This window comes from Urocitellus parryii, chromosome 5, assembly GCF_045843805.1.
Source record: "Urocitellus parryii isolate mUroPar1 chromosome 5, mUroPar1.hap1, whole genome shotgun sequence".
NCBI classification, from domain to species: domain Eukaryota; kingdom Metazoa; phylum Chordata; class Mammalia; order Rodentia; family Sciuridae; genus Urocitellus; species Urocitellus parryii.
The window spans coordinates 6,034,699-6,061,902 of NC_135535.1; the positions used below are offsets into that span (position 1 = coordinate 6,034,699).

Here is a 27,204-nt window from a genome sequence, read left to right on the forward strand (position 1 = left end):
GTCAAGGCGCCGCCCCGGAAGTGAAGCGCCAGGTGGCCCAAATTCCTAGCGGCGGCGGGAGGCGTCCTCCTGCGGGCGCCGCAGCGGTCGAGGCGGGGCCAAGGTCGCCGTTAGGCGCGCTCCCAGTTGCCAACATCCAGGGCTGGCCCGAGCCTAGGCCGACGCCTCTGGGCGCCGCTGTGCGGCCGGGCGCTTGTGCGCGTGCGCGGGCCTCCCCTCGCCTCTGCGGCCGCGGCCGTCCGGTTGGGTGCGGCTCGTCCGACCCGCGTTCTGCAGGACCGTCGCGCCCGCCGCCGCGCCGCAGGCCTCCCGAGTTCCTGCGACCTGCCTGTGCCTTCCGATTGCTGTAATTGCATCTTATTCTTGTCCCCCAGGCTGTCGTGGCCCCTGGCCGTCGCCGTCGGTCTGCAGCCGGCACCCTTCTTGCTGGCATCGTTTGCAGGGAGCATTGGCAGCACTTGTGTGGAGGGGACGGGAGCCTGTCGTCCCCCTCCTGCCCGTTTTTCTGTGGGTGGGGGGACCGGACCATGACGTTTCCCGCCCCGTTCCCAGGGCGGGGCGTGTGGGAGTCACCTGGCTTCCAGTCCTAAGCCTTTTTGGACTTAGGGAGCAGGTTCTTTGTTTGGGAAACATTAATGGGCAGGTTACAGTGCTGGCTGGTGGCAGTTAGGAAAGCTAGGTCCTGCTGTCCCCTTGCTGTGCAGCATGACCCCATCACCCAGTGGGGGCGTGGAGGGGCACGGTGACACAAAGCTGTCGACACCCTGTCTGTGTGTGACCATCATTTACATCGTTATTAACTATTCAAGATGGCTCTTTTCTCCCCTTCAAAGAAAGCTTGTTGGACCATTTTCTAATGGCTGGACCCAGGAGGGTGAAATGATTCTCAGGACTGTAAGTTCCCCTGCTTGCTCTTCTTGCACGGTTGGCTTGGCTTTGGTTACTGCCTGCTGGCAAAGTGGCTGACCTCCTGGGGTTGTAGGCTTGCAGTGACAGCAGCTGTCCCCCAGGTCCCAAGGATTCCGCTCCACCCCATCCGTACAGTGCATGCTGTAGTAATACTGTGTCCATGACTGGTTGATTCTTTTTTTTCCCCTTTACACTGGAGATGGAACTCAGGGCCACTTTACCACTGAGCCACATCTTCAGTCCTTTTAATTTTTTTATTTTGAGACAGGGGCTCACTAAGTTGCTGTGGGTCTTGCCAAATTGCTTAGGCTGAACTCAAGCTGGCAATCCTCCTGCCTCGGCCTCCTGAGTTGCTAGGATCACATGTGTGTGTCACTGTGCCCAGCTTTATGGGTGATTCTTTTTTTTTTTTTTTAAACACAATGCCTTTATTTTTATGTGGTGCTGAGAATCGAACCCGGGTCCTGCCCGTGCTAGGCGGGCGCTCGACCGCTGAGCCACACTCCCAGCCCTATGAGTGATTCTTTACTGGTCTCCCTCTCTTAAGAACTAGCAGCTGCTGTAGAGTTGGACTTCACCTAATTCACGGGTTTGCACAAACAGCACTTGTTTGATGGTGTGCAGAGGGAATTCATTTATTTTTGTTAATTCATCAAATGTTAGAGTACCTGCTGTTGCTAGACACTGTTCTGAGTGCTGGGGATTCAGTAGAAGGTAAGGCTCTCATGACGGTGATGTGTCTGTTGAAGAAGGATGATCACCAAATACCTGAAAAGTCGACTGATTAACTTCCAATTTGTGCATGTATAGAATCACCCAACAGCTCAAGACAGCTTCTTGTCCTAAAGAGTCCATCAGCACATCATTGTGTGACGCTCACAGATCTGTCTTCCTTCATCTCTTCCTTCTGTCTGTGCTTTGGATGGAATTCATGGCCTGGCACATAATAGACAAGCGCTGCACTGCAGAGCTACACACCCAACCCTAAGAACCTGTTTCTAAAAAGTGATGCCAGTCCTTGAGCCATGCCTTGAGTAGCTCTGGACTAAGCTAAGCTATGGAGAAAGTACAGTCCCACTTATCCATGGTTTTAATACGTGTGTTCAGTTGTGGTCTGATAATATTAAAATAGAAAATTCCAGAATAAACAACTTATAAGTTCTAAATTATATGCTGTTTTGATTATTGTGATGAAATCTGTCACACTTTGTTCAATGTATCCATCCTGTATATGTTACCTGCTCGGTAGTTACTTGGTATCCATCTTGGTTATCAGGTTAACTTTTTATTTTTTTTTAATGGGGGGGCTCTCACTATGTTGCCCAGGTTGGCATCTCACTCCTGGGCTCAAGCAATCCTCCTGCCTCAGCCTCCCAAGTATCTGGCTACAGGCGGGAGCCACTGCACCCAGTTGTCAGTGATTCTTGAGGTATTGCAATGCTTGTGTTCAAGTCACCCTTATTTTACTTAATAATGGTCTCAAAGTACCAGAATGGTGATGCTGGCTGTTTAGATACGCCAAAGGAAAGTTATGGGTGCGTCCTGCAAGGGAAGAGGTGAAAGTTCATCCAGGTATATGTGTATAGGAAAAAACAGTATCGGGTTTGGTACTGTGTTTGGTTTCAGGTGTCCACTGGGTGTCTTGAAATGGTCCACTGTGACTACTGTCAAGTGACAATGTGGTAGTTTTGGATGGATACAGATTGGGTGGTCAGGGAAGGCCACCCGTGAGAGGTGCCCTTTGGGAAGGGGCAGCTCTAAGGGAGGAGCGAAGCCTTCAGACAGGATGCCATGTGGTGGGTGTAGGAGCGGAAGAGCAGCCAGGGGCTCCAGAGGGGCCACTGGGAGACGGGCCTGAGAAAGGACGGGCCGGGGTGGTGCTCAGCGGCCTTGTGGGTTGCAGTGGTGACCGCGGTCGCCCGGCCACGGTGGGGCTTTGTTGGCGACTTGCTAAAGCACTTTGCATCACGGGGCGTAAGCATGTTCTGTGTGTCTCATCTCCCTGGGTCTGGAATGTCCCAGTTGGCTTTTGTCTTGGTGACAGACCTGGCACCCGCTCAGCGCTTAGCAGGTGGATGAAAAGCTGGACTGCAGTAGCCCCAAGCCCAGGCCACCTCGGGAACCCTGTGCTACACCTGAGGAAGACCTACCTCCCCATGGGCCCAGGAGGGCACCCTTATCATCTTCCGGAAGTAACCAGTAGCTCTTTGGTTCCCAGGTGGCCCTGTGGTTGGCACGGCTCAGGTGGTGGCAGCCCCAGCCACATTCTTGAGCTGGGTCCGCCTGCAGGTCAGGGCGCCACTTCCTTTTCCTTGGTCAGGTTTTCATGGTGTTGGCTGGGAGGGGCTCCCGCAGGCTTCGGATTCAGATGCTGAATCTCTGGGAACCAGTGGACCCGGAGCCGGTCAAGTTCATGATGCAGTGCCTCTGCCCTCGTCCTTCTACCCAGCAATTGGAGGAGGTGATAGTGAAACAATCTAATAGCAGTTTTCTATTTACTCTTCTAAGGAAAAGGACTTCGTATTTCTCAGTGGGGAAGGAGCCAACCTCCTGCAGTGTGGTGACGGCCAGTGGCTTCATTTGTCTGTTCTGCAGGAAGTTTCTGAACCCTTCACTGTGCCTGGCCTTGTCTGGGTGCTGATGTGCAGAGATGCCCTACAGGGGTCTGACTGGGGAGGGGCATGTAACTAAAGTCACCATGGGTATGGGGGTGGGAGACAGAGTCGATGCAGCCCCTACTCCACTTTTTATTCTCTCTCTTTTTTTTTTTTTTTAAGAGAGAGAGAGAGAGAGAATTTTTTAATATTTCTTTTTTAGTTTTCGGCGGACCCGATATCTTTGTTTGTATGTGGTGCTGAGGATCGAACCCAGGCTGCATGCATGCCAGGCGATTGCACTACCGCTTGAGCCACATCCCCAGCCCCTACTTTTTACTCTCTTGCTGTAGTCTGTGCTGATGCTGTAACAAAATACCTGAGACCAGATAATTTATAAAAAATAGAAGTTTAGGGCTAGGGGTGTATCAGTGGTAGAGCACATGCTTAGCATGCACAGGGCCCGGGTTCCAGCCCCAGTACCCAGAAAACACATTTGTTTGGCTTAGGATTCTGGGTCAGGATCAGGACATCTGGCCAGGACTGTGTGTCGTGTCATAACGTGGCAGAGGGCTTCACCTGGCGAGACGGCAGACTTGCTGGCTCCAGTCTCTTCTTGTAAAGCCACTGATGCCATCTTGGGAACTGTACCCTGGCGACCTCACGTGTTCCTATTTACGTCCAAGACCCCTCCTCCAGATAGCATATGGATTGGGGGTCGGGTTCCAATGCAGGCTCCTGAGGGGACCTCCCAGCCACAGCGGTTCCAGTTCTCTCCTCTGCCCTTGGCCGCCAGGCCCCGATGGTCTGCCGGCAGCGTCTCTGGGCCACCTTGACCCTTGTGAGGAGGCTGGAGGGCTCCTGGGGCTCACTCAGTGAACAGGACCCGTCCCCTGGATGTCCCCTGGCTGGTGGGGTCTTGCTTTGTTCATAACTTGCTTGGCCGTCTCTGCTTCCGTGCGGCCGCGGCTGGACCTTTCACCCAGGGTCAACTCTGTTCTAGGTGAAGCCAGCGGCCAGAGTCCGTGAAGCCGAGAACCTGGGTGACCCAGTGGCTCCTGAGGGACCTATGGTAGGTGTGGCCTGACCTGTTCCCTACAGGGACCGTCCACCTGGTGGGGCAGGGGCAGGAGGGGCGGTGCCCTGGGGCTGAGGCAGCCCTGGCCTGGGGGCTCCGCCTCCTGTTGAGCAAAGTGAGTCTGGGAACTCCCCCTTGTGGGTTTGGGGACCGTGACCTGCCTGCTGTCATCTCCAGGTGCGAGGCTGTGACTGGAGGAAGGCGGTCCGTGGGACTTTGTTTTGGGTGTTTTTAGTATTTCTTAGTTGTCAGTGGACCTTTATTTTACTTATTTATATGTGGTGCTGAGAATGAGCCCCAGCCTCACAAGGGCCAGGGAAGTGCGAGGGGAAGTGAGCTGCAACTCCAGCCGAGACTTTGTTTTTGTACTGGAAATCTAACCTAGGGCCACTTTGCTCCTGAGCTGCGTTTCCAGTCTTGCTAAACTGCTGAGGCTGGCCTCCAACTTTCCATCCTCTTGTCCCAGCCTCCCAAGTTGCTGGGATCACACATGTGCACCCTGTACTTGACAGAGACTGGGTTTCAGTCCTGCCCTGTGACTGAGGCGGGGGTACTGACGGCCTGGGTGTGGTAGGGCTGGGGAGTGAGTCTCCCATAGTCAGAGGACAGAGGGGAGCAGGTAAGAGCCTGGGGTCTGTGTTTCAAGTACACTGGAGGCCACTGGTCATTTGCTCGGAGTGGAGTGGTCAGATACCCCAGAAGGTCACTGCGGTTGTCGAGGGTGACTGGAGGGGGCAGGGCCTTGAGGGGAGATCAGTGCTGGGTGGGCGCCCTCCACTCCCCTCAGGAGTCAGCTCGAGGTGCCCTCCTGAGGCCCGTCTCCCCCTCCTGGGCAGAGCTGCCCTCCTCCTGCCCGCCAGCCCCTCGCGCCTCTGCTTTTGGTTCTTGTTTGGTGATGGGGCCACCTTTACCGCCCACCAGGCCAGGCCCCCCCCCCCTCCTGTGCTGGCCTCGGGGCTGGACAGCATCCCTGCTGCTCCCTAGATGGCAGAAGTGCCCTTCCCCTGCTGTGACACCAGAATGTCCCCAGACATGGCCTGGGGCGGGATTGCCCTTGGCTAGAGACCACTGCGGGCAGAGGGCAGAGGCGCTGGGGTGGGGCAGGAGCTGCCTTGGGTCTGGAGGAGCCCCTGCTCTGAGGGAGGTTGCTGGGAAGGTTCAGAGCCCTGACGACTTGCTCTCTTCCAGGATCATGGCAGGAAAAGTGAAATGGGTCACTGACATCGAGAAGTCTGTGCTGATCAATAACTTCGAGAAGAGAGGATGGGTCCAAGTGACCGAGAATGAGGACTGGAACTTTTACTGGTGAGTACAGCCTCTGAGGTGACTCCCTCCTGCCCGGCAGAGAGTGGCCCTGGGAAGGACCGTGTTTCCAGAGCCAGGGCCCGAGCACAGGGTGGGGGTGGGGGGGATGGGGGCAGGCGTTCAGCATCTGGGCGGGGAGGAGAGCCCAGCTCCCACCTCCCCACACGGACTGGCCCCAGTTGGTGCCCAGGACGGGGCGGGTGCCTTGGAGGAGGTTGGTTCTCCTTGGCCTCCCTCTGGTGCCCTGCAGGGCCCGGGAGCTGGGTCATCAGCCCTGGCAGACCACAGTGGAGCAGGATTCCGCTAGCAGAAGAGAAGCCACGTGTAGGCGTTGGCTCCAGTGGCCAGGGTCCTGTAGATGTCCCTCCCTGCTTGTTGAATAGGTCCCATGTCCTCCTCCACCCTCCTTCCTCTTGTTCCTCCTGTGGTGGCCACGGTGGGGGCCTGGTCTGCTCCTCCCTCAGGTTGACCATCATCTCTGAATGGGCCTCCTGACCAGGGGCCGGCCTCCACCCTCTGACAGCGTCACACACCAGAATGCAAACCAGGTCACGCACTCTGCCCTCCCGGTCACCTGCAGCTGCCTAGAGCAGTGCAGTGATTCTCGCAGGAGTGGGCCCGGGTGGGCAGCAGGGGTCTCACCCCACACCTGTCCCCGCCTCAGACTCGCTGGCCCATTGCTGACCTGAGAGATGGTCCTCCCTCCCTCAGCCACTGTCCTTCTCCCCGCTGCCCCCAGCTCCTCACTGTCCCCCTGCCGTGACCTTGCTCACCGGCGCTGTGCCCCCCCACCCCCGTGCACACGCGCAAACACACCTGGCGAACCTCAGCCCATCGTCCACAGGTGCCCATCCAGACTCTGGAACCCCTCTGTTCACACCTGTTCACACCTCACTCCGCCTCTCTGTGTGTGGCCACCCTCTGTGTGTGGCCGGTGGCCAGAGCTTGGTGTCTCTCCAGATCCGGTTGTTGGAGGTTTCAGAGTCTCTGTGAAGTGGGGGCTTGGGGTGGTCTGGCCTGAGGGGGGCGCTCGTGAGCAAGTCCACACGCTGCCCCTGAGCCCGCCTTTGCCTCTCCGAGGCTCACAGTTTGCCTTATCTGGTGGCAGGGCCGCGGGTGTCCTGGGATTGGTGTCCCCACCTGTGCCCTCTTTACATGGTTCTGAGACCCTTAGAGAGCGAGGATCCTGCCTGGCTGTGCCAGAGTCCCCAGAGGCTGGCAGGGGCCTGGGCACCGAGCGGGCCCGCGGTCAGCTTCTGTACCAACAGTCAGTGAGCGATGACTGGGCATTGCTTCTGACGACAGTGCCCGTTACCTGGTTACCTGCACGACCAGTCACAGCCAGATTTCGTCCAGGAATGTGGAGTGCCGACTGGGGAGCACTCCCGGGGTGCTTTGGCACCTGGGTTCACTCTGCCGGGTAAAGTGCAGAACCGTCTGCCCTGTGGACCCTCAGGTTCCGCCTCTGCAGACTCAACTAACCCTGGGTCAAAAATATTTGGAAAAGAAAATTGCAGCAGTACCAAACATTCACTTTTTCTTCTTGTAATTATTGCCTAAATGATAGAGTATAACTGTGTACACAGCGTTGCTTCGCATGAGCATTGGAAGTGATCTAGAGGTGATTTAAAGTGGGGGGTGCAAAGGCCCTGTGCAAACATAGCACCCTTTTTTCTAGGGGACCTGAGCACCCTCATAAGTCTTGGAACAGCTCCCTGCAGATGCCGAGGGGCAGCTCTGATCCTCCAGAGCCTTGTTCAATAGGTGCCCCGAAAGGAAAGACTGAGTTGGACAGTGACTTGTAACTTTCCGTTCCAAGTGTGTTGCCCTGGGCCACCCAGCGCTCTCTGAATTCACCCGCGGCTCTCACCGGGTCTTGGGTGCTCGAGCGCCTCCTTCTCCATGTGGAATAGAAACATTCCGCTGGGGTCTCCCTACGCTGCCCAGGCTGGCCCCCAACTCCTGCGCTCACGCCAGCCTTCCGCATCAGCGCTGGGCTAGTAGACCACAGGTGTGATGCCACCGCGGGCTTCCAGCTGTTCCTAACACAGGAGGCACAAGAGAGGCCCAGCCAGAGACGCAGGGTGGGAGCTGCAGCCATTGGTTCAACTTTATCTTTTTTAAATTTTTTAGTTGTAGATGAGCACACAGTGTCTATCTATTTTTGTGTGGTGCCTCACACATGCGAGACGAGCACTCTGCCCCTGAGCCCCAGCCCAGCCCTAACTTGACCTTTACTCCTGGGTGCTAACAGCAGGTCACAGTGGAACCACTCCGTTCAACAGCGTGGGAAAGGTCCAGTACTTCAGCTGAGTGGTTATGGCTCAGGCGCTAAACCAACAGTCATAGTGCGGTTTGGAAGCTTCTGTAATGATCAGTAAGACGAGCGTAGTAAGGACCGTCATTGGGGCTGGGAGGACAGCCCGTGTCCCTGTGGAAAGCTGCTGGGTGACCTCAGTCTGAGTGCTCAGCCGGGCCCTGCCCTGGTTCCTGACTAAGAGGCCAGTGGAATGGCCCTTGGCCTAAGTCGCTTTGGGTGAAAGGCACCGCAGTGGCCAGGACCAGGGAGCTGCTGGCCGCACACCTGGAGGGGTGCGGGGCCCAGCTGTGATCTTGAAGACCTGCCAGTGAAGGGAACAAGTCGAGCAGGATTTCCTCTGCTGAATGAGCTGCTCTTAGGGAACCTGCTGTGGATGAGGGGATCTTGCAGGACTGTTGCTGCTGGTAATGACGGAGCAGGGGGAGGTAGAGGACGGCCACGGGAAGAGAACTGTGGTTCCTCATCGTAGTATTTATGTTCAGCTGATGATATTTTCGACATATTGGATTAAATAAGATATATTAGGACAGTTTTTTCTCACCTGTTTTTTCTGGGGAGGTAGCAGGGATTGAACTCGGGCACTCAACCACTGAGCCACGTCCCAGCCCTTTTTGTGTTTTATTTAGAGACAGGGCCTCACTGAGTTGCTTAGCACCTCACTAAGTTGCTGAGGCTGGCTTTGAACTTGCGGTCCTCCTGCCTCAGCCTCCTGAGCCACAGGGATCACAGGCATGGCCACTGTGCCCAGCTCTTGTAACATTTTTTAAAACTTGCCTGTTAGTTTTGTTGTGCAAGAGACAGAGCCAGGGCCTTGTGCGTGCAGACGACCCCTGAGCTACACCCCCAGCCCCCACCTTACCAGAGGATTTGTGGTTCCACACGTGGCTCATTCCATGTCTGCTGGACCGTGGGGACAGTGCTGGCCGGTGGGGCTTGCCCATCACTGACATCCCAGAAGGAGACCCCAAGCCGCACGTTTCTGCTGACCGTGTACATGCCACGTGGAAGGCAGCCCGGCCAAAAGATCTGCTCACCAGCCCTCGAGGCTGGCTGGCGGTTCCTAGGAGGTCAGGGGCCGGGGACATGTGAATGAGGAGCCTGGGTGAATCCCGCAGGACAAGGACCGATGTCCTCGACAAAGGAGTTGCATGGAAGAGAAAGAGAAGGAACAGAGAGGACAAGGACTAGAAGAGAAGAGCGAGCCCAGGCTGGTGGCCAGGCCGTGTCCCAGTCACTTGGGAGGCTGAGGCAGGAGGACCACAAGTTCAAGGCCAGCATGAGCAACTTAGTGAGGCTTTGTGTCAAAATAAAAAAAAAAAAAAAGGCGGGGGGCGGGTTGTTGCTCCATGGTGGAGCCTGGCACGTGCAAGGCCTTGGGTTCATCCCCAGCACCACAGGGAGTGGTGATAAAATGTGAAGCATCTCTTTCTGCTATCGCCCCTTCCTCTGTGAGCCTTCCAGGAGTATGATGTGCTAACTCAGGGCCCTCAGATAACCCTGTGATTTCATTTTTTAATTTTTGGTACTGGGGATTGAAACTGGTGGTGCTTAGAAATAGGGTCTCCCTGAGCTGCTTAGGGCTTCACTAAGTTGCTGAGGCTGGTTTTGAACTTGTGATCCTCCTGCCTCAGCCTCCTGAGCTGCGGGGATTACGGTGTGTGTCACTGTGCCTGACCAACCCCTGTGATTTTGCCTTTAAAGGTCAATGATCTTTCTGAATTGGGGTGCAGATCTGTGTGAGTGAGGTTCCCTAGAGTCTGAAAGGGGTCAACCTGCACTTGTTGCCAATGTTGTCACTGATCCGTGAACATTTATTAGGCTCCTACCTCGGCAGAATCAAAGCAGCTCCTGCCTCACAGTCAGGTCCCGTCCAGTGCCTGGACACTGGGGCACAAGGGGTGGCGGCCAGGGCTCCGCGGGCCTGTGGGGGACTGGCGGCCTTAGCCCTCGGAGCTCTGTTTCAGGATGAGCGTGCAGACCATCCGGAATGTGTTCAGCGTGGAGACCGGGTACCGGCTCTCGGACGACCAGATCGTCAACCACTTCCCCAACCACTACGAGCTCACCCGCAAGGATCTGATGGTGAAGAACATCAAGAGATACCGGAAGGAGCTGGAGAAGGACGGGAGCCCCCTGGCCGAGAAGGACGAGAACGGGAAATACCTCTACCTGGGTGGGCACCTTCCGCTGGCTGCTGGTCCTCAGCAGCTGAGTTTCTCATCGGGAGGGACCCTGAGCTGGGGGTGCTGGCTCAGCTGGGAGAAGGTGTAGGTGCGGGTCTGTGCTCCTCTGTCCCCTCGGTGTCTGGCGGGTGGGTTGGGCCACGGATGGCCGGAGGGTGTGCTCGGTGCCCGTGCCCAGGAGACACCTGCCTGCCTGCTGGGGTGGGCCCCGCTCCTCCAGCCGCAGGAGGACGCTGTGTCCCTGCCCACCTGGTGATGGAGGCGGCTGCGGGATGGTCAACTGTCCCTTCACGTCCCGGGCCGCGGCTTCCTCATCTGCCCAGTGGGGGTGCGAGCTGTAAAGTCGGGACACTCAGGGCCCAGTGAGGGGACTCCAGTGGCCGAGTCCTCGTCGTGTGAGGCCCCGGTGGTGGGGACCGGGTGGGTGGGGGCGGGGGACGACAAGTGCTTGAGGCAGTGGCTTCCCGTTTCGGGCCCGTGGGCTGCCACTCACGGCGCTGGGCTTCCCCTTCCAGACTTCGTGCCAGTCACCTACATGCTGCCCGCGGACTACAACCTGTTCGTGGAGGAGTTCCGGAAGAGCCCGTCCAGCACCTGGATCATGAAGCCTTGTGGCAAAGCCCAGGGCAAGGGCATCTTCCTCATCAACAAGCTCTCGCAGATCAAGAAGTGGTCCCGGGACAGCAAGACGTCCACGTGCGTGCGCGGCGCCCCGTCGCGGGCTGGGTTCTAGTTAGCACTGGCATGCTCAGTCCCTGGGCCGCGAGCGGGCTGACCCTTGCCTGCTTTCCAGCTGCGTGTCACTTGTGGTGTGGTGACCTAGCAGGGCCTGTGGCTGTGATAGTGTCAACCAGACTCTCCCTGGGGTGACTGGTCCCAGGCTGGCGGGAGGCCTGCTGGGGCACAGGAGCCCTGGCTGGCGCCTCAGACCTCGGGTTTGAATCCCACTCGCGCTAGCTGAATGTTTTTTGGTATTTTCTCGTTTGGTTTGGTTTGGTGCTTAGAGTCGAACTCAGGGTGCACCACCGCGGAGCCACATCCCCAGCCCTTTTTATTTTTTATTTTGAGACAAGGTCTCCCTAAGTTGCTGAGGCTGGCCTCAAACTTGGGGTCCTCCCACCTCTGCCTCCTGGGGCATGGGATTGCAGGTGTGCCACCGTGTGTACCTAGTTTAAACTCGGGGCACTAATGACACCACTGCCTTGGGAGTGGGATGAGTCACGGGTGGAGCCTGGGGCAGTGCAGCGAGTGCGTGGAGCCAGAGGCTGGCAGGGTTCTCATGTGCTGGTTGTAGGTCAAGTCCAGATTCTTCCTGGGTTGCCGGCTCCTCTCTGCCCTTGGGGTGTCCTCAGTGGCTCTCAAGTGCCCGGGGCCCCTGGAGCAAGGCCTGGTATGATCCTTTCCCAGTGGGGTGATGTCTCACGTATCAAGAGATCCCAGGGAAGTTGCGGGGGGGACTCGTGTGTAGTGCACTTAACTCTGACCGCACCTTTCTGTCCCCAGGCCGGCTCCTCAGGGGCTCCCCGGGGCTGTGCTGCAGTCTTCCCACTGTCTCCCTGAATCCCTGTCACCCCAGTGTCTCCTGATGAACCAGGATCTCTCTCTGGGAGGCAGGGGCTGGTGACCAACTGAATGTACCTTTGCTCTTTGCTGACAAGATTTCAGCCGGGCGCAGTGGCACACCCGTGTTATCCCAGAGGCTCAGAAGGCCAGGGCAGGAGGATCTCAAATTCAAAGCCAGCCTCAGCCATGGCGAGGCTCTAAGCAACTCAGTGAGACCCTGTCTCTAAATACATACAAAATAGGGCTGGGATGTGGCTCAGTGGTCAAGTGCCCCTGAGTTCAATCCCTGGTACCAGGAAAAACAAAAAACAAAGAATTTAGTACTTTCAGAGCAGTTTTGGACTCACTGCTAAGCTGTGCAGAAGACGGAGCTGGGTGGTGGCTCAGGGGTAAAGCACGTGCCTCGCACCTGTGAGGCCCTGGGTTCGGTCCTCAGCACCACATAAATAAATAAAATAAAGGTATTGTGTCAACTACAATGAGACAGTTAAAAAAACCGCTGAACAGAAGATTCAGCTTTCCATCTCCCCCCACACACACACACAGCCCTGGGTGCTCAGCCGCTCCTGCCCCTTCCCCCAGCCTCTGGCAGCCTCTGGTCTTTGTGCTATCCCCTTGCCTTTTCCCTAGTGCCACCGAGGAGGAATCCTGCCACATCTAGCCTTTCACCTCCGCTTCTGTCGTGAGCAGTGCTTTCTCTTCAGTGCATAATAGGCATCTACGTCTTCTCCTGGCTCGATTCTTTCTTTGTCCCACTGATTAATATCCTGTTATCTGCATGGACCACAGATTATTTATCCCTCACTTGCTGAAGGACATCTTGGTTGCTTCCTGGTCTGGGGGAGTTATGAACAAGCTGCCGTAAAGGTCCAGGGCCCAAACACATGTTTGCAGGGACATGTGTTCTCAGCTCCTCTGGGGAGACGCCCAGGGGTCTGATTGGTAGACCTGTGGCAGAGTGTGTTTAGTTTCTTTAGAAAGTTCCTGATGAGCTGAATATGGTGGCACACCTAGCAATTGAGATCCTAGCAATTCAGGAGGCTGATGGAGGAGGATCACACGGTCAAGGCCAGCCTCAGCAACTCAGCAAGACTCTATCAAAATAAAAAAAAAGGGCGGGAGATGGAGCTCAGTGCTAGAGCACCCTGGGTTCAATCCCCAGTGCCCAAGCACAGCCTCCAAACCGTCTTCCAAAGCGGCTGCCCCACTTTGCACTGCCAGCTGTGAGTCCTGACCTGTTGCTCCGCGTCCTGGTGGGCGCTTGGTGTGACCCCTCACAGGTGGTTTAACGTGCCCTCCTGAGGTGGAGCGTCTCTTCCTGTGCGTAGTCGCCACCAAGTGCCTGTCTTTGCTGAGAGACCTTTAAGGTCTTGGTCCATCTCTAAATGTTGATATTATTGTTGGGTTTTAGCATTCTTTGTATTTGGGGATAACCGTCCTTTGTCAGATATGTCTTTTGAGCATATTTCCTCCCAGTTTGTGCTTGTCTTTATATTTTCTTTTTTGTTAATATTTATTTTTTAACTGTAGTTGGACACAGTATCTTTAGTTTATGCATTTATTTTTATGTGGTGCTGAGGATCGAACCCAGGGCCTCACACGTGCTAGGCGAGTGCTCTACCGCTGAGCCACAACCCCAGCCCATCTTTATATTTTCTTGATGGTGTATTTTACAGAAATTTTGTTTTCCAGGACTGGGGATTAAACTCGGGGCTTTAGCTAAACAAATGCTTTACCACTGAGCTGTTTCTAGCCCAGAAATTTCTAAGTCTAATGAGGCTGGGTCCATCAGTTCACTCTTCGATGGGTCGTGCCAATACCGTCTTTTACCTTCTCGGTGCGCAGGTTCGTGTCTCAGTCCACCAAGGAGGCCTATGTGATCTCGCTGTACATCAGCAACCCCTTGCTCATCGGCGGGAGGAAGTTTGACCTGCGCCTGTACGTTCTGGTGTCCACGTACCGCCCGCTGCGCTGTTACATGTAAGAGCCGGGCCTTGCCTCTTGCTGGTGTGCATCTTAGCCTGACTCGGCCTCCTGCTTATCACCACGGTGAGGCGAGGGATTTAGTAAAACAGTGGGTGCTCAGGTGGGTGCTGGGAAAATAAGAGCCACTGGCCTCGATGCCACTGTGAGTCCCACAAACAAGAGGGCAGCTCCTTTAAACGTTAAAGCAAAAGCCATTCCTTTTAGTCCTCAGAGTCTGAGTCAGTTGAACTCCCCCCAGGTACAAGCTGGGGTTTTGCCGGTTTTGCACCGTGAAGTATACCCCGAGCACCAGCGAGCTGGACAACATGTTTGTCCACCTCACCAACGTGGCCATCCAGAAGCACGGGGTGAGTGTCCTTCTGCTCCTGCTGCATGGGCTGCTTTCCTGTGTCCGCAGGAGAGGACAGGTGGCCCGGGGTGGTGTGGAGGGTGCATCCTGGCCCGAGGCCCTGGCGCCAGGGGATGGGGGCCAAGTGCTTGCTTGGGGGAAGACAAGAGGGGGAGGCTCTGGGAGAGAGGAGGCCACAGGTGCAGGTCCCCCTTTCTAGTTCTGTGACCTTGGACAAGCACGCTCAACCTTAAGCCTTACTTAGTTTGTCCAACAATAAAAGGAAATAATAGTATTAAGAGGCTCCTTCTGCTACGATGAGGTCGTCGCGTCTTGTAGATCTGTCTGACGTTGGAAAATAGGTTAGAAAATGCATCAAAATAAGGAGAGGAAGCCGGACGCGGTGGCACTCGCCTGTCATCCCAGCAGATCAGGAGGCTGAGGCAGGAGGATCGCAAGTTCAAAGCCAGCCTCAGCAAGGGCGAGGCACTAAGCAACTCAGTGAGACTCTAAATAAAATACAAAATAGAGATGGGGATGTGGCTCAGTGGTCGAGTGCCCTGGGTTCAGTCCCTGATACAAAAAATAAAAAGTAAAATAAGGGGAGGAGGGGTTGGGGTGGTGACTCAGTGGTAGAGCACTCGCCTGGAGGCACTGGGTTCGATCCTTAGCACCACATAAAAATAAAATAAAGGTATTGTGTCCACCTACAACTTAAAATTTTTTTTACATATTTCTTAAAAATAAGGGAGGAGTGGGGAGTGAAATTAAACTCCACGCCTGCATGATCTTGTCAAAATGCATCCAGCTACTGTGTATAATGTGGCCCTAATAAAAAGCCAGTCCCTAATAAAAATCCCAGTGACTCAGAGGGCTAAGGAGGAGGCTTGCGAGTTAGAGGCCAGTTTTAGCAATACAACAAGATCCCAGCAACTTAGCGAGATCCCCTCTCAAAATTAAAGTAATAATAGAAAGGGCTGTAGCTGTAGCTCAGGGGTAAGGCACCCCGGGTTCAATCCCCAGTGCCACACACAAAAAAAGCCACACTCCACCTGGCCCGCTGAGCATCATGGCTCTGCGCCTCCTGTGAGGCTGGTGGGGTCGGTTCACAGTTCTCAACCTCTTGCTTTGAAAATGAAATCCCAGACTCATTACCTCCTGATGCCTTTGTGTCACCAGTGTAAGAGGGAAGCCCCTGGCTGTGGGACGAGGGTCAGCCACGGGTTCCCAAAGCCAGTCCTAGGGAGGAGCCGTGGTGAGGTCAGGGAGGGAGCTTTGTTGTGGGTGTGGCTACGCCAGGAAGAACAGAGAGGTCTTGCGCCTGGGCTCTGTCTCCAGGGGCTGGTCGAGGGCAAGGGGAGCTAGGCTTGGGGTCTGCAGAGCTGGCACAGCAGGCCGTCCTGCTCCATCGGCTCAGGATCCACCTAAGAGCTTTGTTGGCACCGACAAGGTCACTGGTGCTTGGGGGTGGGGCTTCTAGTCCTCCTCATGAGGTGTTTATGGGTCAGACCTGCGTCCCTGGAATCCAGGTGACCACAGGAGAGATGACTCAGGGGGCTCAGAGGGGAAAGAAAGTCCCCATGGCCAGGCGGAGCCGGGGGCACAGTGGGGTCAGCTAGTCAAATGCCAGTGGTATGGAGAGAACGGGTCGGCAGGGATGGGGGGACAGGAGGAGTGCTGAGGAACCCTGGGGCCTGCTCCACCCCAGCCCAGGATGAAAGCTTGGGCACCTGGCAGCCGCTCTGAGTCCACCCCCCTGCTCATGCATCGAGGCCACATTGGTGACATCGCAGGCTTGTTAGAGAATCACATGTGCGGAGTTTTTTCTTTCTTTTTTCTTTTTTTAGTTGTAGATAGACACGATGCCTTTATTTTTATTTATTTTTATGTGGTGCTAAGGATGGAACCCAGGGCCTTATGGTGTGAGGCAGGTGCTCTGCCACTGAGCTACACCCCCAGCCCTGCTAACTTGTTTGTTTTTTTATTTTGAGACAGGGCCTTGCTAAGTGATGTTGGCCCTGAATTTGCAGTCCTCCTGCCTCGGCCTCCCACGTCACTAGGATCACAGGCATGTGCCGTGCGCCCGGCCACGCATGGTGTTTTTGAGTGTAGGGCCTAGCACACATGTGTCTTGGCCTGGCTTTTCCAGGTGAAAGACTGAGGCAGAGATCTGCGGGCAGGAGGTGTGGGGCTCATCCTCAGGAGCAGCACGTGAAGCAGGGAGGTGGGCAAGGCCAGGACACTGCGAGGGGAGCCCATGCAGCTGCAGCAGAGGCGCCAGCTGGCACCAGGTGGCGCTGTGGAGCTGGGTGCCCACCTAACTGTGCAGGAGCAGGGAGAGGGCCCACGCTGGCATCCACCAGGCCCTGCCAGGCATGACCTTGGATGAGGCAGCTTCCTGGAGGGTGTCTGCTGCGGCAGGAGTGCCCTGGTCTTGAAGGGGGCCTGGGTGGCCCTCCACAACATGGGCTGTGAGGTCGGTTATGAGAATACTGTGGCGCTGGGCTTTAGGAGGCTCGGAGCTCTGCCAGGCAGGGAACCCATCTGCCCACACCAGAAGGCACTCAGATGACCTCGGAGGGATGAGAGAGCAGGGGGCTGGGTTCCTCAGGTACATTGCTGGAAGGTGCCCTGTCCCCGTTTTCTGTCACTAGGAGGACTACAACCACATCCACGGGGGCAAGTGGACCGTGAGCAACCTGCGGCTGTACCTGGAGAGCACCCGCGGCAAAGAGGTGACCAGCAAGCTGTTTGACGAGATCCACTGGATCATTGTGCAGTCCCTGAAGGCTGTGGCGGTGAGTGCCAGGTTCAGGGGCCAGGTGGGCACCGGGGTGAAGGCCCTCAGGAGCTGGCCGTGCTCACCACCAGGCTGCTCTGGTTGTTTTGCTAAAAATACCCCCGTGTTCCCGTCCTCACTGTCTGCGAGTCAGCCAGAGGCCCCCTCAGGGCGTCGCTGCTCAGTGAGCTGGGTCCAGCTTCCCACGTGTGGCCACAGGCCCTGCATCCTCTGCGGCAGCCCAGGCGCCCCGACACCATCATCGGCTCTGCCTGTGCCCACTGGCTCCGGGTGAATGTTTCTGTGGGAAGCGAGGGATGGAGGTGGACCCTCCTGTCTGGCTCCAGTCTCCGCTGCTCCATGAACATTGAGAGCTGACCTGCTCCTCCTCCGCTCTTCGGTTTGCTGCTTGTGTGGCTCTGAAGCCGGCGTGCACCTGCCCTGAGGGGGGAGAGGAAGCGTGCTTAGAGCCCCTCGTGCCGGCCCTCACGTTCGGGCCTTCACAGATGGTATCTCTGAGGTGTCTGATCACCCCGACTTGACGCACAAGAAAATGGGGGCTCGAGCCCTAGAGCTAGGAAGCGGAGGGCCTGGCTTTGGCTCAAGGCCCGGCAGTCCTCCACCTCACCAGTGAGGGTCGGGAGGCACCAGCCCACTGCCGAGGCCCTCACCGGAGACTGGGTCCCTCCACCTGGTCTCATGGTCTTGCTGCTGAGCTGGCCTCTGACGGGCCCTCCCCCACTCAGGTGTGGGACCAAGGACATGTAGCCATGGAATGTTGTTGGAGGGTGCCGGCCACATCCTAGTCTTTTTTTTTTTTTTTTTTTTTTTTTTTTTAAGAGAGAGTGAGAGAGGAGAGAGAGAGAGAGAGAGAATTTTAATATTTATTTTTTAGTTCTTGGCGGACACAACATCTTTGTTGGTATGTGGTGCTGAGGATCGAACCCGGGCCGCACGCATGCCAGGCGAGCGCGCCACCGCTTGAGCCACATCCCCAGCCCCTCACATCCTAGTCTTTTAAGAAAGGTACTCTATAAATCTTCAGAAGTGGGGCTGGGGTTGTGGCTCGCATATTCTGTCCACCTACAACTAAAAAACATATTAAAGAAAAGTCTTCAGAAGCTTAAGAAATCAAGTTGAAGAGCCAAAGAACCACAGCCAGACTGCAGCACGGGGCCCGCAGACCGAGGGCCTGGGGAGGAGGCCTGCCTCGAGCGCCGGTGTGTGAAGTCGCTGTGCTCAGAGGCTTGGGCTGAGCGTGGGGCGCATCTGCAACCCTCCATTGGAGACCCCGGTGGAGACCTTGGTGGAGACCTCCATGGAGACCAGGGAGACCTCCTGGAGTGTGGGCCGCCCCCTCCTGCCTGTGCGGCTGGAAAGGCATGTCACAGAAGTCACCTGAAGAAGGCCTGAGACAGGAAAAGGTGACCCGGGGCCTTTCCAGGTCTAGAGTGATGTACTTCCTGCTCTCCCAGGAGCTCTGAGCGCTGTGCGGTTGATCGCGGGCTTCATCATTGGTTTGTGTTGACAATTCGGAGGAGAAAGACCCAGGAGCTGGGTCATTGCCGGCACTCGTGTTGGGAACCCAGTTCCACACCTTCCTGCTGCATTGACAGAAGCCTGTCCCTCTGGCTCGGTGGCAGGTCGTGAGGGGGTGCCAGCTCAGCTGTGCTTTAAGCCTCGTACCTGCCTGTTCTGAGTCTGAGACTTACATAGTGAGCTGAGCCAGACACCAGTGTCACGGGGCTTGTGAACAGTGCCCCGAGGTCAGCTTACTGACCCAGAGGAGTTAGGTGCTATTATTTATTTATTTATTTATTTATTTTTTATTTTTTATTTTTTATATTTATTTTTTAGTTTTCGGTGGACACCACATCTTTATTTTATTTTTATGTGGTGCTGAGGATCGAACCCAGCGCCGTGCGCATGCCAGGCAAGCGCGCTACTGCTTGAGCCACATCCTCAGCCCTATTATTTATTTTTAATATGTATTTTTCAATTGTAGTTGGATACTGTACCTTTATTTTATTTATTTATCTTTTTACGTGGTGCTGAGGATCGAACCCAGGACCTCGCACATGCTAGGTGAGTGCTCTACCGTTGAGCCACAACCCCAGCCAAGGTGCCATTATTTGTCTATTTATTTTCCCCTGGTGCCAGCAACTGAACTCAGGGTGGTTCTACCACTGAGCCACACCCCGGCCTTTTTTTGTTTTTGGTTTGGGGACATGGTCTTGCTGAGTTGCTGAGGCTGGCCTTGGCTTTAGGGTCCTCCCGCCTTAGCTCTGAGTGGCTGGGATCACAGGAATAATCCGGGGTGCGTCCTGGGCAAGCCGCCCTCTCAGTTGCTTCCAGCCACTGCAGACCCCCCTGGAGTGGTGGGGCTTTGGGGAAAGCTGGCTCATTGACCAAGAAAGACTGCGATGTCAGGCTTTCAGTGGTGACGCGATTCCACCAGGAAGCCCCCCACTGCCGCCCGGCTTCCCTCCCTCAGTGAATGAGGAGGGGTCCCAGGCTGGGTCCCCTGAGACTTTCCACTGAAATCAAGGGTTTTGCTTAAGCAGAGCCACTTGCCACCAGGGATGAAAAGGCCTCACCTGCCTGTCTCTGGGGTTCACTGGTGGGGTGCACGAGAACCCCGACCCTGGGCCACTCCCAGTGGGTGGTGTCCGGGGGAGGACCCAGGAATTTGCACAGTGAGCAGGGAGCCGGGTTGGTTGGTTTTGTTTGTACTTTAATCACTGAGCATCCACCCCCCCCCCTTTTAAGTGTCTTAAGGCCTTGCTAAGTTGCTGCTTCTGGTCTTGAATTTGTGATCCTCCTGCCTCAGCCTCCCAATTTGCTGGGATTCCAGGCGTGCGCCACGCCCAGCTGGGTTGTTTCTAACATTCTTGGAGTAGTTTAGGTGAGGGATGTGAAGTGGAATGGGACTGATTGTCACAAGGACCCTGAGAAACTGTAAGTGAGTGGACTGACTCGTCACTGGAAGCAGAGCTTCGTAGTGGGACACTCAGGTGGCAGAGGGCTGGGAGGAAGTGGAAGTCTCTGGTGGCCAGCGTGTGTCTGTGCAGGCTGCGTGGGCCTTCTCCCCAGTGCCCAGGCTGGACTTGTGTGGCTCAGGACAGTCTCACACTGGCGGACATTCAGGGCTGACGTGGGGAGCCTCTGGCCAGCAGGATGTGGAGACAGTTATTGCTTCCCTGGTCCCTGTTGGGTGGAGGCAGGTTCCATCTCTAAGCCCTGGGAACAAAGGGAGGAACCTGGTCACAGGAAGCCAGGAGTGTGGGAGGCCTGAGGTGTGACACCAGCTGGGTGACTGCTGCCTCTTCCCCGCAGCCGGTGATGAACAATGACAAGCACTGCTTCGAGTGCTATGGCTACGACATCATCATCGACGACAAGCTGAAGCCCTGGCTGATCGAGGTAACTGCGGGGGGATTGGGACGCCTGCACTGGGCTCGCCTCTGCAGCCCGCGCTCTGCGGGTTCTTGGCCACGTTTCGCTCAGCGTGTCTCCTCACCAGGCTCCTGTGGAGGTGGAGCTCGGGCCCAGTGGCCCTTCAGGCCAGGAAGCCCTGGGTCCTCCCGAGTCGTAGGGCGGGGCTGAGGGTTAGGAAAGTCAGAGAGCCCCCCAGCGGCTGCTGGAAGAGCCCAGATTCCTGCGCACAGGCTGGCTGTGTTCTGGGGTTTTCCAGGGACCTCACTTGCTCTGCTGCCAAAGCTCTGTGTGTTGGGTGGGGGTGGGGGGTAGGTGTATAACGTGTGCTTTTTTCCTGCATCTTAAACGGAGTATCTTGAATGGGAGCCAAGCTTTCCTTGATGAGCTAGGATCCTAAATGTAGCCATTTTTTTCTGTTTCTTATGTATGTGTGGCACTGGGATTTGAACCCAGGGGTGCTCTACCATTGAGCCACACCCCCAGTCCTTTTTAATTTCTTTTTCTTTTTTCTTTTTTTTTTTTTTGAGACAGAGAGTTGCCCAGGCTGGCCTCAAGCTTACGACTCTCCTGCCTCAGCCTCCCTCATAGCTGGAATTATAGGCATGTACCACCATATCCAGCTGGACCATTATTTATTTCTTTTCTTTCAAAAATTATTGATTGATTGATTAATTGATTTTTTAATATTTATTTTTTTTAGTTCTTGGCAGACATAATATCTTTGTTGGTATGTGGTGCTGAGGATCGAGCCCGGGCCGCACGCATGCCAGGCGAGTGCCGCTACCGCTTGAGCCACATCCCCAGCCCATGATTTTTATTATTTATTTATTTGTACTAGGAATTGAAGCCAGGGGCACTCAACCACTGAGCCACATCTCCAGCCCTTTTTTAAATATATTTTATTTAGAGTCAGGGTCTTGCTAAGTTGCTTAGGGCCTTGCTTTTCCTGAGGCTGACTTTGGACTCAAGATCCTCCTGCCTCAGCCTCAAGAGCTGCTGGGATTACAGGCGGGTGCCACCGCGCCCAGTTTATTTTTATTTTATTTTATTTATTTATTTTTTTTAATTGGGGACTGAACCCAGGGGCACTTAAAACACTGTGCCACATCCTCAGTCCTATTTATTTTTGGAGACAGTGTCTTACTGGGACTGTGGTTGTGGCTCAGAGGTAGAGCACTTAGCTGGTATGTGAGACAGGGTCTTACTAAGTTGCTCAGGGCCTCACTAAGTTGCTGAGGCTGCTTTGAACTTTTTTTTTTTTTTTAAAGAGAGAGGAGAGAGAGAGAGAATTTTTAATATTTATTTATTTTTAGTTCTCGGCGGACACAACATCTTTGTTGGTATGTGGTGCTGAGGATCGAACCCGGGCCGCACCCATGCCAGGCGAGCGCGCTACCGCTTGAGCCACATCCCCAGCCCCTGCTTTGAACTTTTGATCCTCCTGCCTCAGCCTCCTGAGCCACTGGGATGACAGCATGCACCTCTGTCCCCAGCCTACAGTGGTAATTTTAAAGGCAGCTGAGATCCTAGGATTCCTGATGGTGTCTACAGTAGACCCCCTGCCAGCCGCACAGTCCTGTGCCCCTCCAGTCTGTGACCTCCTTGAGGGGATGGGCCAGCTGCTCTCTGACTCCTCACAGGTCCGCCGCCTCTGTCCCCCAGGCCTGGGGGCTAACCATTTCACCTGTGGGGTCTGGGGCTTGCCTCAGTGCTCAGAGGCTTTGGAGACCGGCTCCTGTGTGTCAGCAGGCCCCCACTTGAGTCGGAGTGCTGCTTCCTGGTGCGGAGTGGCTCTTTTATAAAAAAGGAAGGCCTTTCCCTCCAACCCCATGCTGCTGTGTGTCAGGGTCCTCTGGGCCACTGACCTGGTTCTGGGTGGCTTTTGGTACTTAGGACATAGCAGAGTGTGATTTGAGGTGACATCAAGTTATATTTATGCTGACCCCAGGGTTTTATGGGTGTGATAGCTGATTTGAGGATTCTGATCCTAATCGTGTTTTTCAATATCAGTTCTGCTCCATCTAACAGCTAATAAAATTAGATCACAAAATGTTCCCCGTACAAGACGGGAACATTAAATAATGTTAGTAAAGCGTCATAAAGTCATATTCAGTCATGACGGCCACCTAAACCGCGTGGCAGCCGTGTCCTCTCCCGGGGGCCTGGAGGAGCGAGGGAGGGCACGGTGCAGACTGTGGTTTTCCTCTCTTAGGTAAACGCGTCCCCGTCCCTCACCTCCAGCACTGCCAACGACCGGATCCTCAAGTACAACCTCATTAACGACACCCTCAACATTGCCGTCCCCAACGGCGAAATCCCAGACTGCAAATGGAACAAGTCCCCTCCAAAGGAAGTTCTTGGGAATTACGAAATTCTGTAAGTCGCGTGTGACCCTGCAGTTGTCCCCTGAGGCGTGCCAAGGCCCCGCACGGTGTCGGAGGCAGAGGGTCTCATTCCTGATGCCGCGGCAGGGCTCACAGCGGAGCAGGAAAGCCAGGCCGTTGGTTCTGCTCAGGCCCTGGGGGTCTGGGACAGCTGGGAGCCCCCTCAGGGCATGTGACGCCGAGGAGCTCCTGTCCCTCGTAAACTGGAGCAAGAGCCTTTCCTGCGCCTGGAGGGAGCTGCCTCTCGTGGCCGACCAGGCTCGCCGCGTGCTCCACACGCTCCTTCCCGCACCCTTCCAGCCCCTGAGGAGGGGAGTCCCACTGAAAAGCCGGACCCGGCACTGCACGGAGGTGGCTGAGGATGGATGCAGAGTCTAGAAGCACAGCACAAGTTTGGGGAGGGGTCAGACTGGGCCCTGGCCAGGGCCGCTTTGGATTGGCAGCGTGGGAACCAAGGGTGGTGTGAGGTGACAGATGTCAGCTGCAGGGCCCCCCCACGGGCTCAGATCTGTGGCTCTGCAGTGGGGCTGTAGGGTGGGGACAGTGTGAGGGAGGTCTGCCGGGAGCACCAGGGCCTAGGGGTCCCCCTTCAGTCCTGCTCAGGGTGGCAGGGAGGCTGGTGGGTTGGGAACACATGGGTGGGCTCTGTGCCCCTCCAGCCTGGGACCTCCTCGAGGGGATGGGCCAGCTGTTCCATGTCCAGGCCGAGGAGCAGAGGTAAGGCCCCTGCCTTTAGTTGTAGAGAAGAAGAAGGTCACCGTCTGTTGAGCCACCCTCTTCCCCCGGCCGTGAGGTGGCACAGGCTCCCGTGGAGGCAGTCCTAGCTCCTGCCCGGGACCTGCAGGTGTCCGTTATGGCCCGGCTGCTGAAGGGCTCTGTGGCAAGAGGGGCTTCTGTCCTCAAGCCCGCCCTTCCCCGCGCCAGGCCCTGAGCTGCGTGTTGCCAGTGCTCACCTTCAGTGTGAAGAGCGGAGGCTAGCAGCATAGGTCCACCTGCCAGGGTCACACTGGGGCTGCCCAGAAACAGGTGTTCTTGCTGCCCCCAGATTGTCCTCTGGCCTGGCACCACAACGCCAGCCTTGTGCATCTGCCCCCCAGTCTGTCTGAGCCGCCAGCTCTGGTTCCACAGCCTTTAAAAACACCCCTCGCACCAAAAAAAAAAAAAAAAAAAAAATACTATTTAGAACCCAGACAGTAGCCAGGTGCGGCGGCGCACACCTGAAATCCCCGTGACTCGTGACAGGGAAGGCTGAGGTAGGGAGATCGCAAGTTCAAGGCCAGCCTCAGCAATCGAGCAGACCCTGCCTCAACCAAAACATAACAAGTAGTTCAGGGGCAGAGTGTGGGATCCTGGACTCCATCCTGTACCGCAGAACAAACAAACAAACAACAATGGTAACTGTTCCGTCAAAACCCAGAAGAGAGGCTTTTGAATAGGAAGGGCCATAGACACCGCCTGGCTCTGTCTGGGTTCTGTTTGCTCCCCAGGTGCCACAGCACTGGGAGGACAGCGCCTGGTCCCAGCAGCTCGCCAGCCAGGTGCTCAGTTGCTGTGGTTTTCAGGCCGCGTGGCACAGGCTTCCATCCTCATGGGCTGAGTGTGGCCCTGTCCCCTCCCTCAGCAGTTCTGCCCACCCCCCTTGCCAGGTGCTAGGGGGGCCAGGAGACACAGGAAGCGTCACCGCAGCCCTCAGTCAGTGATGCAGACGCCCAGCAAGCCATAGGGTGGTAGCCTGTGGATGGGGTGTCTGGGGCCGTAGCAGTCTCCAGGGACAGGGGCGCTGGCCCTGTGCAGAGGGGCTCCCTTACCAGGCTGGGAGGAGAGGAGCACCGGGTGGGGTGTCCTGCTGTCCCTCCCCAGGGCAGAGTGGGCCCTGTGGAGTCTGCCATGCGGGGAGCAGGGGTGCCTGGGCCTCTCCCTCCCTGCACATCCGCCCCATCTGCCACCAGGAGCACAGCACAGGCGTCCTTCCAACCAAGGGTTTCTGACACAGACCCCCTGCACCCGTGGATTCTGGTTCTGGGAATGACCCTGAGGCAGAAGCACACCCTTGGCCAGGAGCCCGCAGAATGCAGCCTGCAGCAGGCCGGCCGCCTTGGCCCTTTTTGGGTGGTGCAGAGTCCGCAGATGACTGAGGGTCCATGGGCAGGATGCATTTAACCGCGAGTGGAGGCAGGAGGAAGCTCTGCGTTAGGGATACAGAGTCCTGGGTGTCACCCCAGCTCTGCCACGGCCTGGGTCTGAGCTAGAGGATGGTGGGCAGTCATGGGAGGGGTGGGCAGCATCTCTCCACCTGAGGGACCTTGGAGGGCCCCACTGCAGCAGAAGGGCAGGGACTTGCTCTGATGCCATTTGGCTGGCACAGGGCACCCAGGCTCCGTCCAGCTCCTACAGATGCCAGACACTTTTCCGCCCCACTCACTCCGCTCGCTCTGGCACCGCCCGTGCTGGTGAGCATTGGAAACCAGGCGGCGAGGACCTGGAGGGGCATCATAGGTCCCGTGGGAGGTGTGCGCCTGATCTGGTCCCCTCCTGTCAGCCTCTGGCCCCTACCAGGGGTGCTGGGCAGAGGGTTTGGAGACGCGGGGCCTCCCGTCACTGCCCGGGGCTAACCTTGGTGTCTCATTTGTGTTCATTGGCAGCATCTGTCTGGGAACCTGTTAAAATGTCCACTGCAGGGTGGGACAGGGCCCTGTCCTCAGTAGCAGTTGAACCGCATGGTCCTGGAGGCTGTGGGCCGCTAAAGCTGCCTGTGGGCAGAGGGGCTGGAGCTGGGCGGGGTGGGACTGGGGCCAGGGGTCAGGCCTGCTGCTTCCGGTGACATGTGCAGAGCCCCGGTGATCCTGGAGATGGTCTGTTTCCAGGTACGACGAGGAGCTGGCCCAGGGCGACGGGGCCGACCGGGAGCTCAGAAGTCGACCGGGGCAGCCCCTGGGGCCCAGGGCAGGCCGCACCAGAGACTCAGGACGATCCGTCCTCTCCACCTGGAAGTGACCACCAGCAAGAAGGAAGCCCTGCTGGGCCTTGTCAAGACGACCCCTTCCCAGACCCCACTGAAGGCCTAAGACCTATTTTGGAATTTCCTCTTTTCTAGATCCTCTTTCCTGAGCCCTGTAAATAATAAAGCACTTATTTGGAAGGTCAAGGTGTCTGTTTCATGAGGGCAAAAGAACTGGCATGAACATGTGGAACCAGCCCCTTTGACAAACAGAGCGCAGCCGGGGCGGGTTATGACGGTTATGAGGCAGGTGACGTTGCAGCCCTATCCAGAGACTCCAGAGGCCGAGGCAGGAGGCCTGCAGGCTCGAGGCCTGCCTCAGCAACTCAGGTAGCCATACCTGTCTCATGAAACAGAAAGGCCTGGGGGTGTCGCTCAGGGTAGAGAGCACCTGGCTCAATCCTCAGTACAGAACCCCACTACGGACGAGTTGGAAGGCCGCCCTTATCACTTCCCCCAGTGGCGCTGCGCCCAGGGAGCCCCGGGTCCGGCCACACGGCAGCTTCAGCTTCGTTCCTTTCACCTTTGGAGGCGACGGTCATTTGTCGAGGCCTTGGTCAGGGTGCTCTCAGGAGAGACCTGTTTCTGTCACCCCAGGTTTGGAGGCAAGCACAGACCATTCCCGCTAATGGCTTCTGTGGCGCCAGCATCTGGGTCCCTGAGCACTGTTGGCAGCCATCAGCGGGGACGGGCCACGTGACGTCCATGGAGCCTCCCCCGACTCCAGGGTCTGAAGGAGAAACGGGGAAGGACCTGAGCCCACCTGGGAGACTGACGGACGGGGTGGGAGGAGTTCTTGGTAAGAGCCCTTTTCCGAGGGTCCCACCCAACCCATCCTGAAGGCTCCGCCTCCCTCTGTTCCAGGTCAGGGCGGGGCTTGGGGTTGGTCCTCAGGGCATCGTGCTAAGTCCTGGGTCCCTGGGTCGGGCTGACTGAGAGCCCCCAGGCCACCCCGGACAGCACAGACGTCCTTCCACCTGTGAGTGCGACCTCACGGGCACGTGGTTCTAATGACGTTTCCCTGCCAACTGAGGGGAAGGTCCTTGTGAGCCCAGAGGGTGCGCTGCGGGGAGCACCCAGTCACCCGATGGCATTCAGCCACAATCAGGCTGCCGCTGGGGACCTGTCTGCCCCTTGGCCTCCCTTTCGCGCGTGCCAGCACCTCAGTGGGACGCTCCTTGCTGCTGTCGCAGCTGAGGGTTGATCCTTTGGTCAGGCTTGGGCTTGAGGCCTGGTTCTGTGTTTATTACCGTGTCCTACACTGTCCCAGCGACTCTTGGGACCTTTATCTCCTGGTTTGTGAAAGGGGGTTAAGCTGGGAGTGGTGGCGCAGGCCTGT

General features: G+C 56.4%; 1 protein-coding gene across 1 annotated transcript; it reads left to right on the forward strand.

The window, feature by feature from the left end:
* The first annotated feature begins 68 nt into the window (after positions 1 to 68).
* On the forward strand, positions 69 to 26,001 carry Ttll1 (TTL family tubulin polyglutamylase complex subunit L1). Its single transcript, XM_026394301.2, has 12 exons — positions 69 to 346; positions 834 to 894; positions 4,507 to 4,575; positions 5,770 to 5,886; positions 10,171 to 10,379; positions 10,905 to 11,085; positions 13,798 to 13,932; positions 14,177 to 14,285; positions 16,921 to 17,064; positions 20,382 to 20,468; positions 22,696 to 22,859; positions 25,732 to 26,001. Exons 4-12 carry the CDS (start codon positions 5,774 to 5,776, stop codon positions 25,859 to 25,861), a joined length of 1,272 nt encoding a protein of 423 aa, XP_026250086.1. The 5' UTR covers positions 69 to 346; positions 834 to 894; positions 4,507 to 4,575; positions 5,770 to 5,773; the 3' UTR covers positions 25,862 to 26,001.
* Positions 26,002 to 27,204: the final 1,203 nt, after the last annotated feature.

Excerpts from the sequence above, each read along its gene's own strand:
- Ttll1 (XM_026394301.2), top strand. The coding sequence starts at position 5,774 with ATGGCAGGAAAAGTGAAATGGGTCACTGACATCGAGAAGTCTGTGCTG. Across the intron at positions 10,380-10,904 it reads CGGGAAATACCTCTACCTGG|ACTTCGTGCCAGTCACCTAC; the intron begins GTGGGCACCTTC and ends TTCCCCTTCCAG. Across the intron at positions 14,286-16,920 it reads TGGCCATCCAGAAGCACGGG|GAGGACTACAACCACATCCA; the intron begins GTGAGTGTCCTT and ends TTCTGTCACTAG.